Source organism: Podarcis melisellensis, assembly GCF_964234715.1.
Source record: "Podarcis melisellensis genome assembly, chromosome: 3".
Lineage (NCBI taxonomy): Eukaryota > Metazoa > Chordata > Lepidosauria > Squamata > Lacertidae > Podarcis > Podarcis melisellensis.
This window is the reverse complement of record NC_138530.1, coordinates 31,652,702-31,675,747: the sequence shown is the minus strand read 5'-3', so window position 1 is coordinate 31,675,747 and position 23,046 is coordinate 31,652,702. Positions and strand designations below refer to the sequence as shown.

General features: G+C 43.0%; 1 protein-coding gene across 1 annotated transcript in view; it reads left to right on the top strand.

The window, feature by feature from the left end:
- PARP1 (poly(ADP-ribose) polymerase 1) overlaps positions 1–21,505 on the top strand; it is a 39,384-nt gene extending 17,879 nt beyond the window's left edge. Inside the window, exons 6-23 of the mRNA XM_081903799.1 lie at positions 453–569; positions 3,365–3,541; positions 4,832–4,973; positions 5,767–5,907; positions 7,242–7,484; positions 7,685–7,753; positions 8,131–8,263; positions 9,212–9,407; positions 10,646–10,774; positions 11,143–11,226; positions 12,056–12,178; positions 13,249–13,377; positions 13,985–14,083; positions 15,212–15,364; positions 17,558–17,685; positions 18,013–18,074; positions 19,051–19,165; positions 20,927–21,505. Coding sequence (XP_081759925.1) covers positions 453–569; positions 3,365–3,541; positions 4,832–4,973; positions 5,767–5,907; positions 7,242–7,484; positions 7,685–7,753; positions 8,131–8,263; positions 9,212–9,407; positions 10,646–10,774; positions 11,143–11,226; positions 12,056–12,178; positions 13,249–13,377; positions 13,985–14,083; positions 15,212–15,364; positions 17,558–17,685; positions 18,013–18,074; positions 19,051–19,165; positions 20,927–21,008 — 2,322 coding nt within the window. The 3' untranslated portion in view covers positions 21,009–21,505. The remainder of the gene's footprint in view (positions 1–452; positions 570–3,364; positions 3,542–4,831; positions 4,974–5,766; positions 5,908–7,241; positions 7,485–7,684; positions 7,754–8,130; positions 8,264–9,211; positions 9,408–10,645; positions 10,775–11,142; positions 11,227–12,055; positions 12,179–13,248; positions 13,378–13,984; positions 14,084–15,211; positions 15,365–17,557; positions 17,686–18,012; positions 18,075–19,050; positions 19,166–20,926) is intronic.
- Positions 21,506–23,046: the final 1,541 nt, after the last annotated feature.

Genomic DNA, 23,046 nt, shown 5'->3' with positions numbered 1-23,046 from the left:
CCTAACCTCCACTCCTTTGTTAGCTGACTTGCTAACAACAGATTTAACCGTTAGGATGCAAACTGAATGATCTCTGCTGTTACACTTCCAACATGGGGCACCCCCTTTTTCCCCTGCAATGTTCCTTGCCATGTGTCTTGCATGTGCAGTGGTACCTCGGGTTACGAACTTAATTCGTTCCAGAGGTCCATTCTTAACCTGAAACCGTTCTTAACCTGAGGCGCGCTTTCGCTAATGGGGCCTCCCGCTGCCGCTGCACTGCCAGCGCACGATTTCCATTCTCATCCTGGGGCAAAGTTCTCAACCCGAGGTACTACTTCCGGGTTAGCGGAGTTTGTAACCCAAAGTGTTTGTAACCTGGAGCGTTTGTAACCCAAGGTTCCACTGTACTGCACTTTAATAGTTCCATTAAGAAATAAATCTTTTTTTACCTGTGCTGTTCTCTTCTACAGGAACAAACAGAATTGATTTGGAACATCAAAGACGAGTTGAAGAAATCTTGTTCCACCAACGACCTGAAAGAGCTCCTGAAAGCCAACAAGCAGGACATTCCTTCTGGGGAATCCGCTGTGAGTTGGAATCTCTCCTGTAGATGACATTTTGACTATGTGCTTACTCTGTATTAACTCTCCTTGCACGTTAACTACATTTAGGTAAATGATGGCAAAGTGAAACGTTTATGGAGGGAAAGCCCTACTCTTAATAGCTTCAAGAAGAATGTGGTTTGCGTCCGCATGTAGGGAAGTGTTAATTTTGTTGCCCTTCAACTGAAGAACTTGGGGCGGCTCACAAGATAAAATTGAGAGAGGAGATATTCAGTACAGTGGAACCTCTACTTACAACCATAATCCGTTCCGGCGGTTCAGTCATAACTAGAAACGTACATAAGCAGAGGCACACTTTTCCATAGAAAATAATGGAAAAGTGAATTGATCCATTCTAGACGATGAAAGACACCCCCTAAAACAGCAATTTAACACGGATTTTACTGTCTAACGAGACCATAGATCCATAAAATGAAGGCAATAATCAATGTACTCCACTATAAAATAAATAAGACAGTATTGTAGATGAACAATTTTACTTTTTTTTCCCTTGCGTGCACTGAGGATGGGCGGGCTTACCTGGCTACAAGCTGGGGGTGGGGCAAGGGTCAGTAAAGAGCTGATTCACTTTGGCCAGGGTCACTTTTTTTTCTTGCCAGGCCAGGTTCTTCTCTGGACTTTCTCAGGTTAGTTTCTCGGTGGGGCTGCAGTGTGCCCTCTTGCAGGCGGCACCTCTTCCACAGCTTTGGGGGTGGGATGGGGGTCTTCTCCCTGGCGGCAGAGGCCCCAGCGTTGCCCCGTAGCTGGCCGGGCAAGCTCCAGGCTGCTGGCAAGGCCTCTGTTCATATCTAGAGGAAAGTTCATAAGTCAAAACACCTACTGAAGGTCGTAACTGGAATCATACGTAAGTCGAAGTTCTACTGCAATTGATTCTTCTTCTGAGGGCAGACAAATTGGAAATGGTCAAAATGCTCTTGTGACTATGTGTTCTCTGGGTGGCTGGAAACATTTATAGAGCTGGAAGGGAGCTAGGAGGTCACCTCTTCTAGCCCACAGCTTAGTCCAAGGCCTGCCATGTAGGAATCAGCCTCGCTGTCCCTGACATGACTGTCCAGCCTCTGCTTAAGTATTTCCAGCAAAGGAGAGCCCACCACCTCCTGAAGCAGTCTGTTCTACTGCTGAACAGCTCGTTGGGAATTTACTTTTAATGTTTAACCAAAAGCTGCTTCATTACAATTTCCAACCGCTGGTTCAATCTCCTGCCCTCTGAGGTGCCCATCATGTGTCAGTTTTAAGATAGCAAAGTTTCAAAAAGACCAAATAGAATACGCCAGATGATCATTATACTTGTTCGTTATTATCAACATCATCATTTATTATGGTCGCATACTGCCTTTCATTCAGAGATCACAGGGCAGTTCCAGGGTGGATTTGATTTAAATCATTTTTAAAGGAAAGACTCGTTCTTGCTGGTATAATGTTAATATTTACAACCAGAGGAAAGTTTCATTTTTGGAATAATAAATTTTCCTAGACTGAGTTTTAGCACACATGAAAAACTTAAAACAAATCCTTATTTCCTAATGAATAGCCTTTGGACTATAATGTAACACGAATAGAAAACTTTCTTTAGAAAGATTTTTCCTTAAAATCCATTTTTTTAAAAAATAAAAATAAATCATTGATTTTTATCCGCCCTGGGAGGTTCATAGAAACACAAAATTAGAACACAAAATACATGGTGATAATAAAAAACACCCAATAATCCACCTCCCACAAACATTTTTAAAGCCAAAGAAAGTTTAATCAGCCAAAACTCTGGTTATAGAGAAACGTATTCACCTAGCGTCTAAATATATTTAATAAAGGCACTGGATAAGCCTCCCTGAGGAGAGCATTCCACAATTATTATCATTACTATTTATTGATTACCTGGCCTTCACCCTAAAGTCCCAGGGTGGATTACACTAATAAAACACAATATTAAAAACACAACTTGCTGTCATAAAAATATTCTGAGAGAGATGCTAAGAGCCATGTAGGGGGGCTTCCTCCTCCACAGTATAAGACGTGTTGCAGCCTCTGCATCGGCAGTGATTGATTTCTTCCCTCCTAAATTGTAGCTGTGGTTTCCATGCTTCTCCCAACATGCCCACTGAGAGGCTGTGTGCGGTTCTAGACTGGGAATGAGGAACGTTTGGCCCTCCAGATATTACTAAACTGCACCTCCCATCCTACCCGACTCCTGGCCATGCTGACTGGGACTGATGGAAGTTGGAGTCTTAAAAGCATTGGAAGAGCCCCAGGTTCCCATCCTCAACGCCAATGAAAGCTTTCAGGTTTTTGACCTGCAGCAGATTGCCTTCCCAAACTGTGGTCTTTCAGACCCGGCAGCTTCCTTTCAGGAAAGCAAAGTACTGTACAATCCGGAATAGCATTGACGTCTTCTGCCCCTTGAGTCTCAAACTTGGAAAGATTTACAGTGGTACCTCAGGTTACATATGCTTCAGCTTACAGACTCCACTGACCCAGAAATAGTGCTTCAGGTTAAGAACTTTGCTTCAGGATGAGAACAGAAATCGTGCGGCGGCAGCAGGAGGCCCCATTAGCTAACGTGGTGCATCAGGTTAAGAACAGTTTCAGGTTAAGAACGGACCTCCAGAACGAATTTAAGTCCTTAACCCGAGGTACCACTGTATAGCTGCAGGCCATCTTGCTGCAGAGTGAGGTCCTGAGTTGGTGGTTGGTGAGTAGTATGGTGCAATAAATACTTCCTCTTTTCTTTCTTTCTTTTTCTTGTCTTTTCATGGCTTTTTTAGATCTTGGACTGTGTTGCAGATGGGATGGCCTTTGGAGCTCTGCTGCCCTGCGAGGAGTGCAAAGGGCAGTTTGTGTTCAAGGGCGACGCTTACTACTGTACACGCTACATCACCGGTTGGACCAAGTGTGTTGCCAAGACGCAGACTCCCAAAAGGAAAGACTGGGTAATCCCAAAGGTAGGCAGTGCATCATGTTTTTAACTGCGTATTTTAATTTATTTAATAGCTACACACACAAACAGTCTCCATGTGCTGCCCAGTACTGTCATCCCTTCTGCCTCCCTCCCCATCATTCTGATGAAAATAGGTTTGGGCTGGACCTGGAGAATTTGGACTGGCTTCGTCCCACGCACAGCTGCCTTGCTCCCATCTTCAGCAATAGCCTTGGTGGATAGGAGAGAAAGGAGGAAGCAGATACTTATCTCGTTTATCCATCCCTTCCTCTCTCCATCTCCAAGAGTATTTTTTCCACAGTTGGCAGAGCCAGGCTTGCTTTGGTTGGCCCAGGGTTGGTCAAATGCATCTAAGCGATTCCTGTTCTGAACCGCAGCCTGTGTACTCGAGTGGTTTGACGCAGGGATGCCAAAGGAGGGCGTCCAAAACTCCAGCATGATCTGTTCCAGTGCTTTATTGTAAGAAAGAGCAAGCTTGCAGTAAATCAGCCTGCTGGGCTTTGCTGCCATCACAAACGCAGGAATTTTTGGTTTTATTAAGAAGAAATGGTTAGAGCCCTGTCTGGGATGAGTAACGGGGGTGCAGCCTAGATTCCCGGCAAAACCTCCCCCACCCCTCCACTGAGTTTGGAATGCAGAGGGGAATTCTATGCTTACGATACAATACGATAATCTTTATTGTCATTGTCCCATACAGAACAATGACATTGAAAAATCTACATAAGACATTCAAAAACCAAACAACCCTGCTATCCCAGCCTGGTTAGCCCCCTAAAAACTCTGATACCCCATTTTTAAATACAATATACTCCCATAGAGACTCCTTACACTGCGTTTAAAACCAAAATCGCATTTGAATAGAAACTGTTTCTCAGGCGGCTAGTCCTAGTCTTTATAACCCTGTACCTTCTTCCAGAATGCAGAAGCTGAAAGAGATCATTTCCGGGGTGCGCACTATCCTGCGCTATCTCTGCAGCTTTCTTATGGCACCTGGAAGCATAGATTTGATCCAAGGTGGGAAGAGTGCACCCAATTATTCTCTCCGCAGTCTTTACAACCCTGGGCAGCATTGCTTCCCCCTGACCGTGCAGCTCCCAAACCCCTTGAAAGAAATTGTGTGTGGCTCCAAGTCCAGGGTGAATTACATTTTTGGAGAGAAGCAGACCTCCCTCTAGTAGTGCGGAGGAATCTTCACAATAGCAAATATTATTCTCTGAATGAAGTTGATTTTGATCATTGTAGTAGCCTGTGGGATTTTTCTCACGTGTGTTAACTTTTCCTACCCAAAACGCAGGAGTTCCGGGAAATTGCTTATCTAAAGAAATTCAAATTTAAGAAGCAGGATAGAGCATTCCCTCCAGAGGCTGCCTCTGAAAACTCAGCACTTCCTCCAGCAGTTTCTACCCATATTACAGAGAACTCAGCTGCACCAGCAGGTAAATGACCTGCAGGCGTTGTTCATACTAAAGAGAAACTGATTCGATGAAGAAAACTTTCCAAAATGTTTGCAGAATTGGCTGAAAGGGGTGAGGAAAGCACAGGGCAGAAATGGCCTTTTTCTGTCCTCTTGCTGCCACCTACTGGCTAACTGGAGCACAATAAGCCCCCTAATATCAACTAACACAAAAGCTTTCCAAACTTTTCCTGTTGGTGACACACTTTTGAGACATGCATCATTTCGCAACACAGTAATTCAGTTCTTCCAGCAAACTGGAGGTTAAACTCAGCCCTTTTTCGAGCCCCAGATGGAGCGCAGGGAGTGTTCATGTGACACACCTACAGACTGCAGCCGACTCTCTCTCAACATGTCGTGACACACAGTTTGGGAAGCTCTGAACTAACAACTTACGACACTCTTCCCCAACCCTGGTGCCCATCACATGCTAGACTACAACTTCCATCAGCCATAGCGATCACAGCCAATGGTAAAGGATGATGGGAGTTGTAATCCAAAACATATAGAAGGCTTTAGGATGGGGGGGGAGAGGGAAACTAGCCTGCATGATGCAAATACAAGTTTTAAGGCTTGTAGGCAATGCCAGGCAAAGTCTTGACCTTCATGTAACTTATGTGGTATAATAAACTCTATAAATTAAGCAATTCATACACATTTTCTTAAAATTTGGGTAACCTTGATGGATTTTTTTTCCTCAATACGTTCAGAGTTTTTTGTGTCTCCTGTGTTTCTTCTGTACATCACACAGTCTGTGTTTACCTTTGAACCGCCAGATAAACCGTTAAGTAGCATGAAGATTTTGATCGTTGGAAAACTGTCAAAGAACAAGGATGAAATCAAGTCTGTCATTGAGGAACTTGGGGGAAAGGTGACGGCTGCTGTGAACAAAGCTGATCTTTGCATCAGCTCACAAAGTGAGTAATGCTCTTAATGGGTGGCGTTAAGAAACAAGAAGACTCCCAGTAGGAGAAAAGGGTGAAGTTAGACGAGGTAACTAGTTAATATGAAAAGAAGTACAGTGCAGTCTAGGACTGGGCGATAGATCGATATATTGTCTGAAGCCAATTTGAAGCCCCTATTGTGATATTGGTTTCATCATTTTTGACCTGGAAATATATCGCGAATCATGATGTGTGTTGTGCATTGTGTGCAAAAATCACAATGTGGGGAAAACCGTGAAGTCAGTCAATGTTTCTCTCGATTCCTGCAGGCCCCTGTTAACTCTGCCAGCTCAGCTCTCTCCTGCCTCTTTGCAGGGGGAAGCAAATCACAAGGACAAGCGCTGGCAAAAATCACAATGTGGGAAAAACCGTGAAGCCAGCCAATGCCTCTATACAGCTCCATCCTTATTCCAGACATTGTGATATATCAGTATATCACAGCGTTTAGCTGGTGATATATCACGTTGAAAACCAGATAACTTCTAGCCCTAGTGCAGGCATTGGTATGTTACTGTGGTGCCACTTACCCTTTGAAATGCCCTCCTATTACATATCCTATAAGCACCTCTTATTGTCTTTTTGGTGCCTAGTGATGTGCACCCTTTTTCAACAAGCCTCTTGAGCAGAGAATCTTATGCTGGTCAGTATCTACGCTGAGTTTGAAATTGGTTTTTATATGTTTTATGGTTATTGTGTGCTTTCAGTGTCTTTGTTGGTAATTGTTTCGGGATGTTTTGTGAGAAGTGGTTCCTAAGTTAAATTAGATATAATTTATTACGGTCAGAGACCAGCTTATAAAACACACTTGGGGTACAGTCCCAGAAGGAAAGCAAACAATTAAAACAATGTACAACAATAAATTTAAAATTTAGAAATGCGATAAGCGTATAGACACTTAAAACTTTTAAGATAAACTACCGCAGAGAGCTGACCCAGGTTTACCCATGGAACCAAGTTTGGGGATTTTTTTAACAAACTAGTTTGAGTCGGGAGATGGTCTGTGCCTACAGATCTGTACACAGTATCTGGCGACCATCTGGGTCATCTTCTGATCTTTGCCTAACAGGAAAAGGTCAAATTTTTGCTTTTCCGGGAGATCAGCAAGCCTCACCAGTAGGGGCTCAATGGTCTTACTACGTGCCTCTTCATAAAAGGGACATCTAAAGAACAAGTGCTCTGGGCTTCCTATCACCCCCAGGACTCCTTCCAGGACCGGCAAGGGCAGAGCCAAGCTTGTAAGTTAAAACTTGCATGTGCAAGAAAATTGCAAGAGCAATGACACATCATGCTCTGCTTCCCTTTTCCAGAGGAGGTTGAGAAAATGAACAAGAAAATGGAAGAAGTGAAGGAGGCCCAAGTGCGCGTTGTCTCTGAGGAGTTTCTCCAGGATGTGCAGTCCTCCAGCAAGGGTTTTCAGGAGCTGCTTTCGCTTCATGCTCTTTCTCCCTGGGGCGCTGAAGTTAAGCAGGAGCACAAAGCGGTTCCCGCGGGAGGAAAATCCAGCGGACAGTCGAACACGAAAAGTACCGGGAAGGTCAAAGAAGAGCAAGGTGAAAAACCCACAGGACTCCCAATTTTTTTACTATTGTTCTTGGCATTTGTTACATTCATCTGCCCGTTTTGGGGTTCACTCCTGAAATTAAGGAGGCGATTAGTGGAGGGAAGACTTAGAATCACAGAATTGTGTAGTTGGAATTTACAACACTATAAAATACAGCTTAACACTGCATCTCTCCCTCTCCTGATCCAGGAACGAGCAAATCAGAAAAGAAGATGAAGCTGACAGTTAAAGGAGGTGCTGCTGTGGATCCTGATTCAGGTGACCATTTCTACATCTACTTTAGGGTTGCCAGAAGGTGACAGGACTCCTACACTTTTGCACCTTGAATAGTTGTCCAGAAGAGGGAATTTCAGCAAGTGCAGTTTGCAGAGTAAGCTGAAATGCCCTCTTCACAACTTCTAAAAGGGTGCAGCCTCTCTGTCCTTTTCTGGATCGGGGACAGGTTGTAGAACACCATAAGTAAATAAATTCCACGTGTTGAGAAGCCCCTTTGAAATGTCTCTCTGTGTGCTTCAGGGAAAGGGAGGGAGGGTGTATTTCAGCATCTCCGTGTCTTGTGTTCAAGTTAAAACAATAATTTGGATAAGGGTCACATGCGTTTCCCCCTGTCCCTGGTTGACTGCCTTTTTTTACAGGCTTGGAAGATTCTGCCCATGTCTTTGAAAAAGGTGGCAAAATCTTCAGTGCCACTCTTGGGCTGGTAGATATTACTAAAGGAACGAATTCGTATTACAAGCTTCAGCTGTTGGAAGATGACCGAGAAATCAGGTTTGTTTTTCTTCCTCCCTTCCCAAATAGAAAGTGTGCTGCAAATTTTTCTCCTGCTTGGCTCCTCGGTTTGAATCATTTTTTGTGAGACTTGCACAAAAGATAGACCTGATCCAGCAGAGGGGTTCTTAAGTTCTCTATACACCTACCTTGGAGTAGATCCTATTGAACTCTCTGCTGATACTTGCATAGGGCAGCACCCTTAGTCCTGTCTGTGTCTCCTTTGAAGATGTAACAGAGTTATTTTATGGCATAGACTCTCATGGACTTGAATACAAACACAAGAGTTAGTCTGTGCCATTTATGTTTGAAGTTTAATAAAAAGGTTTTTGTCTTACTGTTGGGTTTAAACTGGCACAACAAAGTCAGAAGTACCCCCTATTGCTGCTCTTGTGAATTGATTGATTAAAGTGTTCCTATCCTACCTTTCAGGCCCTCATCAGCTGGGCTGGAAGGAGCAAGGCAGCTCGCAAGAACAGGTTAAAAAAAACGTAAAACAAAACGGAGAGCCAGAAACCTGAAACAACTAAACCTTAAATCCCAGCAGCAAGGGGAAATGGTCACTGTCCTTTTTTAATTTGTTACTTTTGACTTTGATGGAAATCTCAGACTTTATTTTCTGCCCAGAAAAAAACTGTTTAGTTTCCTTACCTTCAAACCCCTTTGTAGACAATCTTATCTGTCTTGAGTGACATCAAGCAAACCTGTCAATCAAGATTAGATTGTCCCTTCCTTTGTTCAGCATCTGCCTTTGTTGCTACACTCGATCAAAAGCTGTGTACAGTTCAAAGTATGCTGTTTGAGTTCTGAAGAAACTCTTATGCAGGAAATATCTCTGTCCCAGCCAGGATGTTAAGAGATGATGGGAGCTGTGGTCCAGCAATATATGGAGAAAACCAGCCAGGTTGATTCCACCTGCCAATTTCTCCCCTTTTCCTTTGAATTTAGATACTGGGTATTCCGCTCTTGGGGCCGTGTTGGCACAGTCATTGGAAGCAACAAGCTAGAGCAGATGCCATCGAAAGAAGAAGCCATTGAGCACTTCCTGAATCTGTATGAAGAAAAGACGGGCAACTCGTGGCATTCCAAGAATTTCACTAAATATCCCAAAAAATTCTATCCTCTGGAAATAGACTATGGGCAGGTAACTTGGGTGACCCTGTTTTAAAAAAAGAAAATCACAACTGTATCAAAGATCATGCAAGCAGGAAATACTTAGGATTTGGGGGGGAAAGTCCAAACAGCTGGTTTTTAACACAAATGTACATGTGTGAACTTCCATCTAAAATTAAGCATTTGAGTCAATCTAAGACTCACAGCTGTTGAAATGAGTACCCACACAAAATTTATTTTAAAAATTATTTACTTTTTTAAAAACAGGTTCAGATGTTGCAAGGGCAGTGAGGTCTTCAGACAGCTATGTAATGGACAGGGGGTATTTATCCTGCCAGGTTGGAAGTAGAAATATCTTGGCAACCATAAGGGCTTCCAACGTTCACTGTTGTTGACCTATTGTTAATCCCATGCTATAGAAATATAGCTTTACAATATATGCTACCAGCAAATATCAATGATTTTGCTATATACAAACAAACAAGAACTACTACTACTACTACTAATAATAATAATATGCAAATGTACCGTATTTTTCGCCCTATAGGACGCACTTTTCCCCCTCCAAAAATGAAGGGGAATTGTGTGTGCGTCCTATGGGGCGAATGCAGGCTTTCTATGAAGCCTGGAGAGCGAGAGGGGTCGGTGCGCACCGACCCCTCTCGCTCTCCAGGCTTCAGGAAGCTATCCGCAAGACTTGTGATCCCGGCGGGAGTGCCCGCCGGGCTTGCAAGGCTTGTGGGCAGCAATTTTTTATTTATTTATTTCCCCTATAGGGCGAAAAATACGGTACTAGCTCTGGGCTTGAATTTCCCAAGCATTGTGCTGGGGGGGAGATTGCCCAGGATTTTAACTGATTTTATATCTACCGCTTTTTGTATTTTTACTGTTGCTACAATAAATGCCTTTGTTTCTGATGTTTTTGATCTGTTTTATATTTGTTTTATGGTTCTCTTTTGTAGGCTATGTTGGAAATCTAGATTAAGAAAATTATGGTGTTTTTTAAAAAGGAATCCCTGAACTTTGGGAAATCAACTGGAAATCAATCTTATTTCTTTTACAGAAAAAAAATCTATTGAACCAGTTGATTCAAAATACAGTGTTCAGATTTTGCTTTAAATGCTGGGGGGGGGGGGTTGGAAATGCCTGAGCTATAAGATCACTAGGAAACTGCATAAACATCTTCAACTTGGAGTATTTAATCAGAAACCATTCTTGCTTCAGAATCTGCACGTGTAAACAGATATTGGTGGTCTCCCCCCCCCATAGGATGAAGAAGCAGTGAAGAAGCTGACCGTGAGTGCAGGAACCAAATCCAAGCTTCCTAAGGCAGTCCAGGACCTTATCAAGATGATATTTGATGTGGAAAGCATGAAGAAAGCCATGGTGGAATTTGAGGTTACTAAGCATCCTTGGCTTAATCCCTCTGTTGTTCTCTCTTTTGTTCACCATGTGACAGAATGGCAGCAGTGCGTTCTTAACACTAGCTGTGTTTTCTATGGGGTTCAGTACTCAGTGGTGGCAGCACTCAGTAATGAGAAAGTCCCCCACATGTAACTGAGGTGATACAGCACTTACGGCATCTTCAGAGTGCGAAGCTCTTAAATAGACCTTTAAACGGATAACTCATTAAAAAAAAAAAGTTTATCTGTTCTCTTCGTGGAACATTCTACTTCAAGACATTGAGCTTTTCAATAAGCAATCTCCGAACGTTTTCACATAACAACAAGTCTCACGTTAATTCCTTCCATTTATCTCATTGCCAGATTGACCTCCAGAAGATGCCCTTGGGGAAGTTGAGCAAGAGGCAAATCCAGAGTGCATACTCCATCCTTAATGAGGTGCACCAGGTGAGGATGAAATAAAAGGCACCTTTGGAATGGTTGAGGGAACTCTTGAATTCTTAGCGCTTCTCCCCTCCCAAAAATTGCACTTCTTTTTTTCCCCCTAAACCTCCCTTTTCATAAAGGTAAGATGAAGAGTCTTTGTTATATAGTGAAAGGGTTGCTCTATTCTCTTTCTCTTTTTTTCTCTCTTTTTTGTTCATCAGAATGGCCGTACCGGAAGGGTGTGATTTGATTATGTGATTATTTCTCAGCTGAGGCAGTACTGAAGCCTTTGAAGTGTATGGCTTGGCATTCCATGGAAGTCAAGCTAGATTGACAGCTTTTATAAACTCTCTTGTTAAATTTGGTGGGGCTTCGCTGTCAGCTAGTTTGGCCTAATATTACTATCAGAAGAGTTCTTCACTGCATACCCAAGAACATGACCAGAAATGGGAATTGGGATTGAGCCCAAATCTGTACTTTGCTCCCGGCTTACTTGTTCAGCATATTACAAAGGAAAATCTTCAAGTCCTAAGCAAGCATTTTAAGAGTTCACGCTTGCTGTTTTAAAATAAATGTAAGACAGATTCAAATAAATGTAACTGTCTTTTAGGGCCTGTCTGACCCTATTAACTTGATTCACTATGTGATGGATTTGTGAACAAGACTGAATTGAATTGAAAATAAATGGGAGAGCTGATTTTACAGAAGTGTTGGTTTTTTAGAAAACTTCTAAAGTTATAAATGTGTGACCTGAGCTAAGCCTAGCTTTTTGTAAGTGAAGTCACTCAGGTACGCATATTTGCTGATTTTTATTATTATTTTTATTTTGTTGCTTTTCCTTTTTATGTAGGCAGTTTCTGATGGTGGCACCGATTCGCAGATATTGGATCTTTCCAACCGCTTCTACACTCTGATCCCCCATGACTTTGGCATGAAGAAGCCTCCTCTTTTAAATAATCTAGATTACATTAAGGTATTGATGGGGAACCTCTGGCGCAAACAGCAGCGTTTAGTTTTGACAGCTGGCCCTTAAAGCACAGAAATAAAATAAATTGTGTACCAACTCCTAGAGCAGATGGGCAGTCTGCACCCTTCAGCTGATTTCAGGTGGGGTGGAGGGAAGCCCAGAAGATAGATGCATATTAGGGGGCATGAATGGACAGAGGGGGAGACAAAATGGATGGAGCAATGGAAGAGGAGCGGGGGATTCTCTATGAATGTGATGAGTTCAGACATCAGGTGAGAGTGAACTGACCCTTAACCAGAGGCCCACTGAGCAGAGGGTAAAAGAAAGATCCCCATAGCACAAGAATAATAATTTATTATTTATATCCAGCCCATGTGGCTGGGTTTCTCCAGCCACTCTGGGTGGCTCCCAACAGAATATTAAAAACACAGTAAAACATCAAACATTAAAAGCTTCCCTAAACAGGGCTGCCTTCAGATGTCTTCTAAAAGTCAGATAGTTGTTTATTTCCTGGACATCTGATGGGAGGGCGTTCCACAGGGTGGGCGCCACTACCAAGAAGGCCCTCTGCCTGGTTCCCTGAATCTCACTTCTCACAGTGAGGGAACCACCAGAAGGCCCTTGAAGCTGGACCTCAGTGTCCAGGCTGAGTGATGGGGGTGGAGACGCTCCTTCAGGTATACTGGGCCAAGGCCGTTTAGGGCTTTAAAGTTCAGCACCAGCACTTTGAATTGTGCTCGGAGAGAGCAGGGTGTTGGAATTTAACCAAAGAGATTTGGGTTCATATCCTTGCTCTGCCTTAAAACTTAGTGGGTGACCTATCACCATCCCTCAGCTTAATCAACCTCATGGATTGTTTTTTGGGGGGAAATGAGTGGAAGAGGAGGAACCATATTGACAAGTTTAAATCTGGGACAGAAATGTTACTGTTAACAGGAAGTTGGTGCTGACCTTGTATCTGACTTCCTTAGTAGCAATGTGACATGTAGAGCCCCACACAATCTATTGGGGCTAAGTCCATAGGCTATGAAATGTGTTTGCTGCCAAGAATAACCACATCTTCTTGTTTTATCAAGTCCAAAGTGGAGATGTTGGACAATCTGCTTGACATTGAGGTCGCCTACAGCCTACTCAGAAGTGGGGGTCAGGATGGAGATAAAGATCCAATAGATGTGAACTATGAAAAGCTCAAAACAGATATCAAGGTAAGATATTATGGCACAGAAACAAGGCTGTTGTATATCTCAGAAGGGTTGTTTTTCAACACAAGCTGAGGACACCCACCCAGTGTTGACAGGCAGTTTGGATGGCTATAACTACAAAGCACAATGTTTTATTTGCTTGGTGATACCAGACAAGGGACACAATTTCAACCTGGGTTCAACTTACTCCCAGGGTAAATATGCTTCAAAGACACCTCTAGGGTCAGACCTTCCATCTGTGCCTTGGCTGTCTCTTTCTGAACCCCTATTTAAAAGGAGGTAGGTTTATGAAGAAGAGCACCAAAGCCAGATTTCCTGCCTTAGGAAAAGTGGTTCTGTCTGCAGTCTAATCTTTCCCACTCCCTGGGTGCCACTCAGCTGGGCTTTCAGGATCAGCCACAGGATACCTCTGAGAAAATGTCCTAACCCATGGATGCTGAACCAGTATTTTTTCTTGTCATTGTCGCCTTTCAAAATAAGGCCAAACCTCCCGGCTCAATAGGAACATGAAATCATTTAAATTGTGCAATACTTTTAATGGCCTAATGTGTTCTTAGCATTATTTTCGCCTCAAGTTTTCAGTATTTCCCCCCTTTATTTTTCTTCAAAGGTAGTGGATAAAGACTCGGAAGAAGCGAAGATCCTAAAGCAGTATGTTAAGAATACCCATGCAAGCACCCACAATGCGTATGACTTGAAAGTCATGGAGGTAGGTTCTGACTGGGGATGGAAAATAATTGTTTAAATTCAGAACCGGTCATTTTACTTGTTTTCTTGTCTGTTAATTTAGGCATGGTGCTAAGTACCCAACTAACCTTTGTGTAGAATAGTATTCCATATGCAAAAACCTATAGTAAAGGAACACAAGCTCTTCTGTGAGTGAGGCTGTTGCTCACTATATGTGTATATACCCTGGGAACTTGGGAGGAAGGGTGGGAAATAAATACCAGTTGGAATGCCAGTTGCTGGGGTGCAAGAGGAGGTCTCATGTCTTGCTTGTGGGCTTCATAGGCATCTGGTGGTGTTTTGGTTTGTTTTTGTTTTTTGTGTGTGTTTTTTTGCAGATTAAGGATTGGGGATGGGATGGGCCATGGGATTGAGTCTTCTCTTTTCATATCCTTCTTTCTTGGTCAATAGCCTGTCTGGGATTCCCCAGTCCCAGGTCAGATGAAAACCCAGCCCATGCAGCTGTCTCATTCGTTTTTGGTCAAGTGTTTTTTTCCCCCTCCCCCCAAAACCAAGTCTAAAGTATGGAAATTCAAACCTTCAAAGCCACCTTAATTCTTAGGATGGCTGAAACGAAATGTGGCATCAAGCATTTCCATATCGCAAGCAATCTGGAAGATTTAATTTTCCCAGAGAATCGTGAATTTAACATTTTGTGTATAACTTGTGCTGGCAAGGCCCATGTGTGTGCTGTGTTTGTGGCCTGTTCTGCGTGACATGCTAAGCTGAACATGAGGGCACATGGGCATCTGGGCAGGAACTTGGCAGCCGCTTTGCTCCTCCCTGGTCCTTTCTGCTGCCTTTCAAGGCTTGGCTGAGTGTATCATTCAAATCAGGCTCATGGTTAAGCTCACTAGCCATGAACTGTAACCCACAGCAGCAAGGAAAAGCTGGAGCTGTAGTGGTAAACATCAGCCTTGCATGCACAAGCCAGTCGCTGGCATCTCCATGTAGGGCTGGGAAAGATCATTGTCTGAAAGAGCTTCTCCCAATCAGCAGAGACATTACTGAGCTAGGTGGACCAATGGTCTTTAGTATAAGGCAGCTTGTGAAATGGTTTTTCACATATCTTGATGTATGGTTCGTTCCCTCTTCTCCACCCCTTCCGAAGATTTTCAAGATTGAGCGGGAAGGAGAAGCTCAGCGTTATAGGCCGTTCCAGGAGTTGCACAACCGTCAGTTGCTCTGGCACGGTTCTCGCACAACCAACTATGCTGGCATCTTGTCGCAGGGTCTCCGAATAGCTCCTCCTGAAGCTCCTGTGGTATGTACAAGGCTAGTTTGCTAGTGTATTGCGTGCAGAAACAGAGCTTTTAATCCCTCTCCCCAAAAAATGTACAATAGAAAGAAGAAAGTGTGGCCTGCAACAAAATGTTGCCATGTGGGGAGTTCCTGTTCAACGCCTTCCTCCAGTGGAAACTCCCAGATTTCCACTCCCACCTATTTTCAAGGCTTTTTTCTCCCCAACAATCAGTCAGTATTCCGTCAGCTCCTAATCAGTCACCTACTAAGCACGTGTGGTCTGCACTGGGGGTAGCCAGTATGATGTTGCTGAACTGCAATACCTACCTGCCCCAGTCAGCATGGCCCTTGGTCATGGAATTTGTAGCCCAGCAACATATGTGGGGCACCACATTGCCTCTTCCCGTCCTAAAGGTTCTGAATATATTTTTCCTTTGATTCTGAACTTCTGCAAACTTTGGCATTTTCCCCAAGCCTGCAGATAACTCCTCCTTGCATGGTGACTGGTGCTTTTTAGGCTGCGTAAGCAATGGTCCTGGAAACTGGAACATCAGAAGTAGAGGAACAACTAAACATCTAATCTACTACTTGTCTGGAGATGTGCCATTGGAAACCATATTAATGTGGCTCAGGCTAGCCAAAACAACCTTCAAAAACATTCCATTAAGATAATTGCTCAAGAAGGTATTCCTCTAATACAGCTCAGGATATGAATGTTTTTGCATGTCTCTACGTAAATAGCATGTCTCAGTCTGCTAAAGTGGAGAGAGATTGAGGCATACTAGTCAAACTGTCATGGAGCGCCCAAGTAATTTTGTGTAAGCTTGCCTTTTCCCCTACATTCAGAATTCTGGCAAGATGTACGCATTATTTTATTTCAAAACCATTTCTGCCCTGCCTTTCAAGGTCCAAGGTCGCTAAAGCTTTTGCAGCCAATGATAATATCTAGCTTTTCAAAATGTTGTTATCCTTTCATTGCACTTAAAGCACCCAAGGCAGCAAAGAGTAGACAAATGAGCATAAAAGCAGCCCATGAGAAAAGCACAAAACAGCAAGAAATACAGCAAATACATCTCACATAACAGGCTCCTTTAAAAAGTGCAAGTATCCAAGGGAGTCAAGTGGACATACTAATAACATTTAAGCAATACTAATATGTGTCTGTCAAGCATAGTAGGAAGAATTTAAAGACAGCTCCCTATGCATTAGAATTCAGAGTTGGAAGGGACTCCAAGGGTCATCTAGTCCAACTCCTTCAATGAAAGAATCTCCGCTAAAGCATCCATCATAGAGGAAGGCCTTTACAATGAGGTTCTCATTCTCGCCCCATAAATCCAGCCCTTTGGTAATGATGATCTGAGACCCATCACCATTGTAACCTGCAATACAGTTCTACTCCAGCCTGCCCCAATCTGGTACCCTCACAGCTGCCTCAGTCCCAACCAGTAGTCAGGGAAGAGAAGGTGTTGTGGTTCAAGGCATCTGGAGGGTACCAAGTTGGGGAAAGTGGTTCTGCTCAGTTTGCCTAATTGGAGGACTGCAAGAGACCGAAAGGCTACCCTTTGCAGTCCAGACCACGGACCAGAGGCCCAAATGACTAAATCAAGCGAGTGGGGTTGGATGCCACACAGGTGAGTGCAAAAGGAAACAAAACAAAATGGTAAAACTGCTGTCAAAGATGATCTGGAAGAAAATCATTTCCTGCCTTCCAGTGTGGGAAATCTTGTCAGATGCCCAGGAACGAGCTATATGTCCACAGAGCTGAAGCCAGGTCCATTCCTGGTAGAGCTTTCACAATAATAATAATAATAATAATAATAATAATAATAATAATATATTTATTTATTCCCCAGCCACTCTGGGCTGCATCCAATAAAAGATTAAAAATACATTAAAACATCAGACTAAACAGAGCTGCCTTCAGATGTTTTCTAAACATCAGATAGTTGTTTGTTTCTTTGACATCTGGGGGGAGGGCGTTCCACAGAGAAGGCCCTCTGCCTGGTTCCCTGTAACTTTGCTTCTCGCAGTGAGGGAACCGCCAGAAAGCCCTAGGTGCTGGACCTCAGTGTCCGGGCAGAACGATGGGGGTGGAGACACTCCTTCAGGTATAATATCCATATATTTGGTGTCCTCAATTCCTCTGTTTTCTCACTAGACTTCTCTGATGAGTTGATTTCTGGCTGTTAAACTTCTGCCGTTCTTTTCCTTCTAGACTGGCTACATGTTTGGTAAAGGTATCTACTTTGCTGATATGGTGTCCAAGAGTGCCAACTATTGTCACACCTCTCAGACTGACCCGATTGGCTTAATCTTGCTGGGAGAAGTTGCCCTTGGAAATATGTAAGTTGAGTGTGTTTAGAGTACTTTTGCACCATGTACGATGATGCAACTCCTCACTTCAAAGTATCTTAAATCCAAATTTGGAACTTGACTGATTTTTAAGAACCCTTTCACCAAGTTGATTATTTGCAAAGTGTAAATGCTTGTGCTGCAAACATCAAATGGCAGGCTTTAAATCACGGTGAGTCTTATTAAAGGGTTGCATTCTGAAGTGGTGAAATTGTGCATCAGCTGAATCTGCGAACCACTGTTACAAACTGAAAAGGAAAGGCTTTTTCTTCAAATGTATTTGATGTACTGCTCCAAGTTCTCTTCTCTGTTTGCTAGGTATGAGCTGAAGAACGCATCCCACATAACCAAGCTGCCGAAAGGAAAACATAGTGTCAAAGGTAAAACCCCGCTGGAAATGCTGCTATAAATGGGGAATCAAAGACTGCAAGCAAATTTGCCATAATAGCCAAGGCTGGCCCTGGGCTTTTGCTCAAATTCCTTCAAACTTGTTGGGAAAAGATCTGCAAACTGTTTGGTGACTTCTGTAGTTATTTTAGGTCAATATAAGATGTTTTCGAGACCCAAAAATATATTTACTGACATTTTTAGCTGAATAGCAAATTATAAAAGTGGAAATTCTAATGCATCGACGCCAACATGATGCACTGCATATATCCTCAAAGCTGGATATGAGAGATCTGGGTTGAAATCACTTGCTCTGTCACAGAGCTCACTAAGTAGTTCTTATGAGGAAATGTGGCCTTGAGATGCAGAAGATTCCCCCATCTCTGGTATATGCAAATAGAAACCCATTTAACAAAAAGCTTGGATCTAGTGGCTATCTAGTAGAACTGGATTGGCTGGGTATCTAATAATATCCTGTTGTAAATCTTTGTGAGCAATAACAAAGGATTGCATCCAGACTTGAAATCAATAGGGCAAATGACTTGTCCCATTGATTTCAGTGGGAACTATGTGGGAACTTGTACATAAAGTTCCTATCCCTCCTTGCTAGTACTCATGAAGCAGTCAGGGTGCTTTGCAACAATCTAAAATCACAATGTAATGAAACTATAAAGAATGCCACAATAAATTCACAATAAAAAAATCACTTGCAGCACAATCCTAGCCATGTCTTCTCAGAAGTAAGCCATATTCAGTTGAATGTGATTTACTTCCAGGTAACCAGAATTAGGATTGCAGCCTAATCCTGGTAGTGCTTTTCCCAGTTTCACCTGAGCAAAGTACTATATATAGATTTCTTGACACCAAAGAAACGAGTGAAAATTAGTCACGGTTCAGGTAAGTTCAAAGTCGCTTAATGCATATGTGCATCTATCAGTTGCAATTTTGTTTGCTTTCCCTCCTATATAGGCTTGGGCAAAACGGCACCAGATCCCACAGCCACTACCTCTCTCAATGGCGTAGAAGTTCCTTTAGGCAATGGAATACCATCAGGAGTTAGCAATACCTGTCTTCTGTATAACGAGTATCCTTTGAACAGTATTTTTCTAGGATTGTGGAATCATAGAGTTGGAAGGGGCCAGAAAGTGAGTCTAGTTTAGCCCCCTGCCAATGCGGGAAATCCATTCCTACAGCATCCCTGATAAGGGATAATCATGGCCACAGAGCAGAGCTGGCCTGCCTGCCGATGGCTGCTTCCGGACAATTGAATGCTACCATCAGTAAGGGATACTGACCTTCTAACATCAGTATGAGACTGAGTGTGAGTAACTTTATTCTGCAATTTGAAAAGCATGGCACCCAAAGCCCTTGATTTCCACAGGAGTCATGAAGCAAAACGGGAGTGAGGAGCACCCTCTCTTTCCACTAGTACTTAAGATTTTTAAAAAACCTGTTCTCAGTGGGTGTGCTTTGATTGCCCTCCAAGCTTGCCAGGGGCTACTGGGTGCGGGAGCGGGGGGTTTGATCAGTTGCACACTGATGTATTGGCGTTCTCTTCCTGGAAGAGATAGGGGCCTTGTTCCTTCAGCCTTCACTTGACAGACAAGTATCAGCTCTACATGGAGCTCCTCCTGGTGACAGTTCAAAAGCTACAGTCATAATTCAAGTTGAATGTGCTTCGGGTTGAGCGCATTTGAGTTGCGCTCCACTGCAACCCGGAAGTAACGGAGCGCGTTACTTCCGGGTTTCGCCACTCGCGCATACACAGACGCTCAAAATGATGTCACGCACATGTGCAGAAGCGGCGAAACGTGACCCGCGCAGACGCAACGTCGCGTCCTGCGTTCCATTTGGGATGCAAACAGTGCTCCAGAATGGATCCCGTTCGCATCCCGAGGTACCACTGTACCTTGTTAAAAAGCCAGCATCCTTTAGGATCCTAAGAAAACTGTTGTGGGCCGACAATAGTTGGTTCCTCTAATTTACTATTGTCTACACTGAGGAGCCGCGGCTCTCTGGGGTTTGAATCCTTTAAATTAGTTGGGAGTTGGGTAATAAGGACCATAAAGTATCAGTGCTCCTGCAGCTATGATATCTGCTAGTTTGTATTCAGGCCCATTTCAGATTGTTTTGATCTTTACTGGTGGAAATCTCCTGGCCCAGCTTATTTAAGGGAACGCTTCTCTCCCCACTCCAATCCCAAACTATAAAAATATTTAGGAGTGATGCTTCTCTGATCCCCATCCTTCAGTTTTATGTCAACCTGGAGTGAAACATCCTCGGCTATGGTGCCCCTTTATGGAGGCTGACTAGACCTTTTCTCTCCTATAGTATCCATGTACGTTTTTTCTGGTAAAACTCATCTGTATTGCCAGACTTTGGGGGTTGTTGCAATCTCCAATGAGGTTTCTAATTATTTTAATTTTCAGATGAAAGGTTTTTTTATTGTATATTTTGTATTCTTAAGTGTGTGCCACTTTGTGTGCTCTGATCAATATGACAAACTACATACATGAAAAAACTTTGTCTCCAAGAGGAGGGACAGGAGCCACCTATCAGGCTCCTTTATGAAATTTTAGAAGAATCCAAACAGTGGTTGGTTGGTTGGTTGGTTGGTTGGTTGGTTGGTTGATTGGTGTGTGTGTGTGTGTGTGTGTGTGTGTGTGTGTGTGTGTGTGTGTGTGTGTGTTCCCCAGAATGTGGCTGCATGGAAGAAACCAGTAACAAAGGTAAGTAAGAATGGTTTTCCCCATTGGTGCTGCAAACATTTCAGCATCCACCCTGCATTGATGTCCTTCACAAAACATTTTTTAAAGAAAAAGTCTTAACTCATTGTTTCCTTCAGATATATTGTCTACGATACTGCTCAGGTTAATCTGAAGTACCTGCTAAAACTGAAGTTCAACTATAAGACATCCCTCTGGTGAACAAGTATTTTGGAAGACATGTTAAAGGATTTAATAATGCAAAACCCTTTTGAAATATCGAAGTGTTTACTCCCATTGCTGAGATGCAAGAAATAAGTTGCAGGGCTTTGCTGAATCTAAGTTTAGTCAGTCAGCTTAGTAAGTCTTCCCCTCCCCCCCCCCCCCCGTACATGTGCAAAAACACATGAAACCGAGTACTGTACTATGAGAAATGTTTGGTTTTTTTTCTCTCTCCTCCCCAGCTCCTTCTTTTTTGGCCAGTTCTAGTATGAAGGCCATTCTGTGACTTTTAACCAACAGACCAAAAACAAAATAGCCACACAAACACACCTTTGATTTTTGTCTTTTGTAAGTGAGGCAGGGAGGAGGAGCTTAGAATTGTTTATAAATCTTTTTTGTTTTGTTTTTTCTACAAAATACCTTCCTTAGTTTCGATTATGAATAAATGTTAAACGTGTTTATTTTGAAGTAAAAATAAAAACTAATTTCATACTAAATATTTAAAGCTTCAGTTGCTTTTTGTGCAATCCTGTGATTGACCAGGGCTAATGCCTCTGTAAATTAGCCACAATTCTATCCTTAACCAGCAGCAGTCAGTAGCACAACAGCAGCTGTAGAAGTGAAAGCCAATGTGATGGTACTGCCTGCAATTCCAGTCAATGACAGTAATAATAGTTGATCAGTTGTATTCTCTCCCTCCCCCCCCCAGCTTTCTTCTAACAGAATTGAAGGTAGTATTGCACGGCATTCCCAGGTGGTCAGTCCAGGCACTGATGAGGCCCCGGTGATCTTGTCTACACCAAAGGTGGCTGCTTTGTGCGGCTTCCAATCGATGTGTGTCAACAGCTAAGTAACCCGTTGACATCACCCAACTCCAGTACTGTACTCCCAATACCCCTTCCACCATCCACTTACCAGGCAGTCAGAAAGACAACACCTCTCCTTGCCCAAGCTGTCATGAAACCAGAACCTCCACAGAGCAACCATTTGACCATGTATCCATAGCAGCTTTCTAGTCATGCAGAGCCTTGCCATATCCACCCATTGCATACGTGGGAGACTTTCTATCCTAGATCGGTCCTGAATGGTAGTTCAGTCTTTGGATTCCAAGATGTTTGATTCCTAGGGCTAAGGAGGACACCAACACATACAAACCTGGAAATTCAGCATATTAGCCAGTGACTGGTCTGTGGACCAATAGCCTCACTTAAGTAGCAGATTGCTCATCTTACCCAGTCCTTCTTCCAATGCAGTCTTGTAAAGTGTGCACATAGGCATTTATCCTAATGAAATATTTGTTCCTGTGTCTGTTGGCTTATTGTCCCATGTTATTATATAGGGTGATTCATATTGAAGTATAGTTTGCAGATGCTGTAAAACAGTAAACAGGCGACGACACAGACCAAAACTGTGAACCAAGAGGTAGATGTAGTCATAAAGTTTGTGTTCCACTACTGAGGGGAGTGACGTAGGCGATAGTGCACGTGTCACGTGACTAGTCAGGCAAAATGTCTGCATCTGCAGTGGAGGTGTGTTCTTGAATTGAGCAGAACAGAATCTTTAACTGTTATAAAACTGCATTTTTATTGCAATTTGGGGGGGGGGGGAACCTCCCAAGCAGAAAATGTATCTGACTGTTTCTAAAAAAAATTTAAACATTCCCCTACAATTCTGTTACAGGTAACATAAGATATATTACATTCTTTTTTTATAGTGTATTGAAACTGTATACTTCTTTATGAATCGCCCTGTATAATCTTTACTCAACATGGGTCAACTATTGGATTTATCTTCACAACCGAATGGAAGCAGAGAGCCAGAGGACATTGAACAGCTGTGATCTTATCCTTGCCTGTGCTTTAGGTTCTCATTATTAAACACTGGAAAAGCCACCACTATCTGCAAATAAGCCAACTTTCAACAAGTGATAAGTCTGTGTATGCTGCAAGGAATGAATGCATTCTAGTGGGCTATTTCTGATGTGATGGCAAATGATGATAGCATTTGGATACCACACCTATATCAGTATGACCAGCAG